Source organism: Coffea arabica, chromosome 5c (genome assembly GCF_036785885.1).
Source record: "Coffea arabica cultivar ET-39 chromosome 5c, Coffea Arabica ET-39 HiFi, whole genome shotgun sequence".
Taxonomy (NCBI): domain Eukaryota; kingdom Viridiplantae; phylum Streptophyta; class Magnoliopsida; order Gentianales; family Rubiaceae; genus Coffea; species Coffea arabica.
In genome coordinates this window covers 5496252-5502693 of record NC_092319.1, presented here as the reverse complement: position 1 = coordinate 5502693, position 6442 = coordinate 5496252, and the positions used below count along the sequence as shown (strand labels likewise).

Sequence of the window (6442 nt, the reverse complement as noted above, 5' to 3'; positions counted from 1 at the left end):
CTTTAGTCAAATTCCAACTAATGCCAAGCTTCCAATTCCTTTATGACCTTTAAAGTTTCAACATTGTGCCAATGCTAGCTTGCATAACCCGATTTCAGAAAGAAGTTAATTGTATTTCATCTTAGAATTCCATTTGTTTCAAAGTTTATACGTAATATTTTGGGTAAATTATATTCTATCCCCCATGGTTTAGCTTTTTTTACATAACCCCCCTATGATTTCAAAAGTTATACATAACCCCTCATGATTTGAATTAAAGTGTCAAAATGACGGAAATAGTCACCTGTAACAGAACTTCTAAAAATGACCCTTATAAATACATGACACATTAACCCCGTATGATTTTTATATTTTATCATATAATCCCTTTATAATTTAATACTTTACTATATAACCCTCTTATAGTTTTCAAAATATACACATAACCCCCCTTGATTAATAAATAATTTTCAACTTTACATAAGGGTATTTTTGACATTCTAGGTGACTCCGTTATGAATGATCGTTCCCGTCACTTTGACACTTTATTCAAACCATAAGGGGGTTATGTATAGCTTTTGAAACTATAAGGGAGTAATGTAAAAAAACGCTAAATCATAGGGAATAAAGTGGAATTTGCCCTAATAATTTCCACGGTGCGTGCAGAAAAAGAAAATACATAGACATGTTAAAAGGTCAATGATAAGGCACTCTAGAAAAAAGTCACGTCACTCCAATATTCATTTCTTTTTTTCTTTTTTTTTTTTGCTTAATGAAATGACATAAACACTTCTAAAATATTATAGAAGACAATATTGCCTCCAAATGCTTGCTCTCATAGACGGAATAAAAAATATTTGAGGGGGCGAACTTTAATTTAACTTAAACTTAAATATTTAACCTGAAATATTTTCAATTTGTTGCCGGGGCAAAAGTATTTAACCTCCCTTCCCCCGCCACTCCCCCGTTCCATCCATGCTTATTTTAATGTTCACCGATAGCTCTTCTTTCCTTGTCTATTCAATCCGCTCATTTTCCCCTACTCTTACATTAGTTCTACGTTGTTGTGCTATTAATAATGGAGGAAACGGCCTTCTGAGTATAAATTGTTTGCAGTTCTTGAATGCAGTATTGGCCATTTTGGTTTTGGAATTATCTATTACTCTTGGATTTGCTCATTATTCTTTAGGTGGACTTTTAGAACTTTAAAACTTGTTGGGCTTCATTGCTTATAGAACTTTTTAGACTTTGTAGTCAAGGTGCATGTATTTATGAAAATAATACAAGCTGATCATTAACCAGGCCTTGGGGTAACTTTGGCACTCAATTTGTTACAAATTTAGGGTAGCTGCCTTTTTGTCATATTCAGCAATAAACAAGCAAGGAGTACTGATTTTTTTTTTTTCGAAATGCCAAAACAATTAGCCTGTTAAAATATCACAGACAACATGAAGAGAAAGTATCGTGCTATAAGTTACGTCTACTTTTCTCTTTTGGGTAAGCAAATTAAGTTTAATTTCTCTTGTATCGTTTTAAAAAAAATAGGAAAAGTACACACTAACTTGACTTAAAACGATTAGTTTGGAATTGCGTCATTAGAATTGTTTTGGGACTTAACAACTAGCCCTTCTCACCATTTATCAGCATCATGATGGTTTATCAATGTTAAAGAGCTAGACAAGGAATTTTATGAAAAGTAAAAACAAAAAGAAGAAGAGAAATGAAAAGGACAAGCAAGAGCAGAAATTATTCCCAGGAGCCCACTCCATGACTCCACGTCATCTTCCCAAGAATTCTTTCCAATATTCTCTGTGAATCTTGTTATTAACCATGACTCCGTGTCATTCAATAGATTAAGTGGTGAAATTCCTGCTGGAGGTCCTTTTGCAAATTTCACATCTAAATCCTTTATGTCAAATGAAAGACTTTGTGTAAATCCTTCAAGTCCCAGCATGCAGAGCTAGCTTATCTAGAAAGCAAAGAACAAAAAGAGTACTGACTGTGTTAATTACACTAGCAGTTTCTCTCATAGTTGTGGCCATCACCATCCCTGTTGCCTTAATGCGATCTAGACAAAAAAAAGCAGCACAGTGACTGGAGGAGATTACTTAAATGCTATAGCACATGGCAGAATATCATATCATGAAATTGAACAAGCTACGTACTGAAGGATTTAGTGAGAGAAATTTGATTGGCATGGGTGCCTATGGTTCTGTTTACAAGGCACTAATCAATGGATCAGATGTAGCTGTGAAGGTGTTCAACTTACAAATAGAAGGTGCATTTGGAAGTTTTGACATAGAATGTGAAGTACTACGCAACCTTCATCACCCTGATTTCAAAGCTTTAATTCTTGAATACATGTCTAATGGAAGTCTTGAAAAGTGGTTGTACTATCAGGATTTTACATGGATTTTTTGCAAAGACTAGACGTAATGATTGATGTGGCATCAGCATTAGACTATCTGCACAATGGTTATTCAATCCCTGTGCTTCACTGTGATTTGAAACCAAGCAATGTTTTACTTGACGAAAATATGGTAGCACATGTGAGTGATTTTGGCAATGCAAAATTATTAGGGATGGGAGAGAGCATGTCCCAAACTCAGACACTAGCAACACTGGGATACATGGCACCAGGTGATGACAACTGCTTCTGATTTTGTTTTATTTCCCTCAACATAATTGTAATCTTTCTGATAAGCTGTTTCACTTGGTGCAGAGTATGGATCAGAAGGTTTGATATCCAAGAAGTGTGATATCTACAGTTTTGGAATCATGTCGATGGAAACTTTCACAAGAAGGAAACCAACTAATGAAATGTTCTCAGGAGATATGAGCTTGAAGGACTGGATAAATGCATCATGGCCAGATACTGTATCTGAGGTTATAGATGCTCATTTGATGAGGCTAGAAAAGGATTTAACAGGGATGGTTCAGCACACATCATTGATAATGGAAGTAACTTTCAAGTGCTCAGCAGAGCTACCCGAGGAAAGGATAGCAAATGTGGTTGCAATAGATTGGTCTATAGTGTTGACATTTGAAACTAATCTTCTGGTTTCATATGAAAGGTTCAAGGATTCCAAGCTTATCATATTTCCAATTGATTCTGGAATAGACCCTTGAAAAGCGTTGTTTGCCAAAGAAAGGTAAGTCAAATCTTGTAACTCTCCAATTGTAGTAGGAATAATGTCTTATAGTTGATTGACTGAGAAATCAAAAAGTATGCTGGTTTGAGGTTTTCGATCTCTGGAGGTTGGGATCCACTTGAAAAGTTTGAGAAAGATTGAGTTGAAGAATTTTCACGTTCCACAGGCTGGTAGGAATTCTTGAAGTCGATTTATTGGAATCCAGATAAATCGTGGCTAGAGATGTAAGATTTCCTAAAGACGTTGGAAGTGGCCCGGAGAACTAATTTTGGCTCAAATGCAACTCACAGATTCATAGAAAACTTCCAAGGATTCTCTTATTTCATTGACACTAAAGTCCAATCGCTGAAGTTTTGTTAAACCTTGTATTGTTCTTCGAACAGATCCAGTGAGTTCATTATATGATAAATCTAACACTAGTAAACTGCTCAAATTGCCGATTGTTGTAGGGATGTTTTCCTTGATTTTACGCCTAGTAGCAATTAAGGCTACTAGAGAAGTCGAATAGTTCGAAAATGCTGCTGGAAGAATACCAGAGTGGATTATCGCTCACTATTAAATATCTCAAGAATCTACAACATGTCAAGGAAGTGAGAAAGCTCGATCTAGTAGAGGAATCAGTTGATAGATTGTTGCTGGCTAAGTTTAGATTCTTGATGTTTCTCAAATTTTCTTGAAGCTACTAAATTGAAAGCTTAGCCAAATGAGCTTAGAAGCATTTGAGATGGAGTCGGGTATAACTCCACACAAGTCATTTTGGTGGAGTCCAAGAGTCTCAAGATTGCTCAACTTATTTCCAATTGTCGAAGGAAGAGTTCCTGAGAAATTGTTAGTATTAAGATCAATTTCTTGGTGAGTTGTGATATTAAAAATCTCCAAAGGTATGGAACCCGAAAACATATTTTTGGAATTTTTCATTTTTGATACAACATAGAATCCAAACCAATTGTCATTTTCTTTTAATAAACAACAGCATACCATTAACTTTCAAAGGAGACTTCAAATGGGGACAAGTCTAGATTTGGGTTTGTTTCTTCTCCATCCTCATATATACTAACGGAAACTGGGATTAAAGTCAATGAAAGAATAAAGCAAGACTCCCCGTCCCGACCAGCGTCGCAAGCCCCATTCGTCCATGATTGAGTTTTATTATTCCTGGAATGTCTTATTAGTGAACTTCCTTGCTCGCTTCTAAAATCGGCAAATTCTCGGGTATTCCACCTGTGAAATGGTAATTGAAGTACTTTTACGTTAGCATACAATCGGCAACTTTCCATTGGCAATGTGTAGCAAGGTTCTAAAATTTTATTAAAAAAACAACTTTCGGAATAATAGAAAGTTATAGGTGACAGGTGCCGAACCTGTGTAATAATAATAAATAAAACCTAACTACCACTAAAAGCAGTCAATAATCAATTCTAAATACTGGAGCAGGGACTCTAGACGTGCAATGGGTTACTTAATTCACCCTATTCCCGAAGAGTTTACTTAATCCGATATACCGGTAAATTCTGTAGTGTATTCACATATTTGAAAGACAGGTGTGGAAAGCAAATGATATGGCCAAGAAGCTGGCACGTAGCAACCTGACATGTACGGAGATGAAGGGAATGTTTCTAAAAAAGTAAGTGGTGACCTATAACCGCGGTGAATGTAGCGTACGGCAAATGTTGGAAATGTATTGGGGTGAAACGGAATTAACATAAATATAATGGGGTAAGGAGTAAAAAAAAACCCGTTAACTTTATTAAAACAACCCCAATTTTCAACTCTTTCGTCCATAATAACAACGCAGTACCCATATTGGAATGCATTTTAGAATAAATAGCCAACTCTTTATGGCTTTCCTGCACTACAACTAAAGATTAAATCCATTTTGGATTCGTCAATCTTATATTCAAACGGGTGTCCAAGTTTAAAAGTTTCAGCTCCCCTTGGCTTTCTTCCATCACAACAACATAATACCGAAGGTGGCATAAAGAGAGACTGATTTATCGGATAAAAAGAAATTAAACCCGTTGGTGAGTAAAAGACCAGCTCTTTGTGCCTTTCAACCATTACAGTGACAGAGTACCCAACGTGCCTTAAATACAAATGTTGGGTAATGGGATAAAATTTAGTTAAAACGGTTGTCTTATAAACGACCGGCTGTTTGCGGCTTTCGTCCATCAGACGTTGAGGAGAACCCAATTTCGTAGAATACAAAATTTTGGATCGGAAAGCATAAAAATTAACAGCCGGTGTCGGTTCTGTTGTATAAAACATCGAAGAAATTGGGAAAGCAGTACTAAACAAAGCCATGCTGGGGCCACCGAAGAGGAAGCGTATTAGGTACTAAACACACAGCCATGTTGGGGCCCGCAGTGATGCGTGTGTTTGAAGACAGGTGGTGACGTCGGAATCGAAGGCAAAAATTTGGTAAAGAAGAAGTCAAGGCGGAATAGACAGAGGTGGTGTCTACTGGCGTAAATTTAGGCGCAGGCGGTGACGGTAGATATATCTGAGGAAGGCCCTTGCGAAGCTGTGGTGACACAATGCAGCGGCGTGGAACAGAAGCAGAGAAATCAAAGGTGAGTACTTTTTTGAGTTTTTCCATAACTTTGAAAAATGGAGTAAAATAACGAGTAAAACACCTGTACGTCTACTAGGGTGATTTCTACAGTTCTTGTAAGAGGCAATGATAGAGGAATAAGGAATACGAAGTACGGGGTGTAAGACCCTGCGTCTTCGAACGAAGATGTAACGAAACCGGGAAATTATCGCAGTTTATTTGTGCACGGAGCTTTGTGTACGTACGTAGGAAATCTTGGTCCTGTAATTTGTATTAAATAGTGTAAAGGAAATTAAGCAGAAATGAGTGAAGACGTGAAGAAGACGTTGTAACAGGACTAAAGTCTTAAAATAGAGTGATTTGGATGGCCGTGTGGACATCGATAATGGCCCCCATACAGCATTGCGCATGGTTATGTGAAAAGAATTAAAGAAACACACAGTAGAGGTTGAGTTTGTTGGTGTTAATGAAAATGCATGTCGATAGTGGTATTTTGTGCTAAAGGTTGATATAATTGCATCAGCCACACTTATAAAAACTGTGTATATGAATGTTAGAGTAATGTTTATCGTCTGCATTTTGTGAAAGTTGTGAGGTAAAGTATGGTTTGTTAAGTGAAATGATCGTGTATATATGTTTTGTTCCATTAGTAGACGATCAGTATTTATGTTACAAACGAAAGCATATGGGGAGGCTGAAAAAAAATGTTAAGCGACCATGGTTAGAAAAAGCATTGAACAACCACACAGGGGTTGTAAGT

The 6442-nt window shown here is 36.8% G+C and overlaps 1 protein-coding gene across 1 annotated transcript; it reads left to right on the top strand.

Moving 5' to 3' along the window:
* The first annotated feature begins 2103 nt into the window (after positions 1 to 2103).
* Positions 2104 to 3108, top strand: LOC140007166 (probable LRR receptor-like serine/threonine-protein kinase At3g47570). Its single transcript, XM_072049853.1, has 3 exons — positions 2104 to 2257; positions 2380 to 2619; positions 2702 to 3108. The coding sequence occupies exons 1-3, from the start codon at positions 2104 to 2106 to the stop codon at positions 3106 to 3108; spliced, it is 801 nt and encodes a 266-aa protein (XP_071905954.1).
* The last annotated feature ends 3334 nt before the right edge of the window (positions 3109 to 6442 follow it).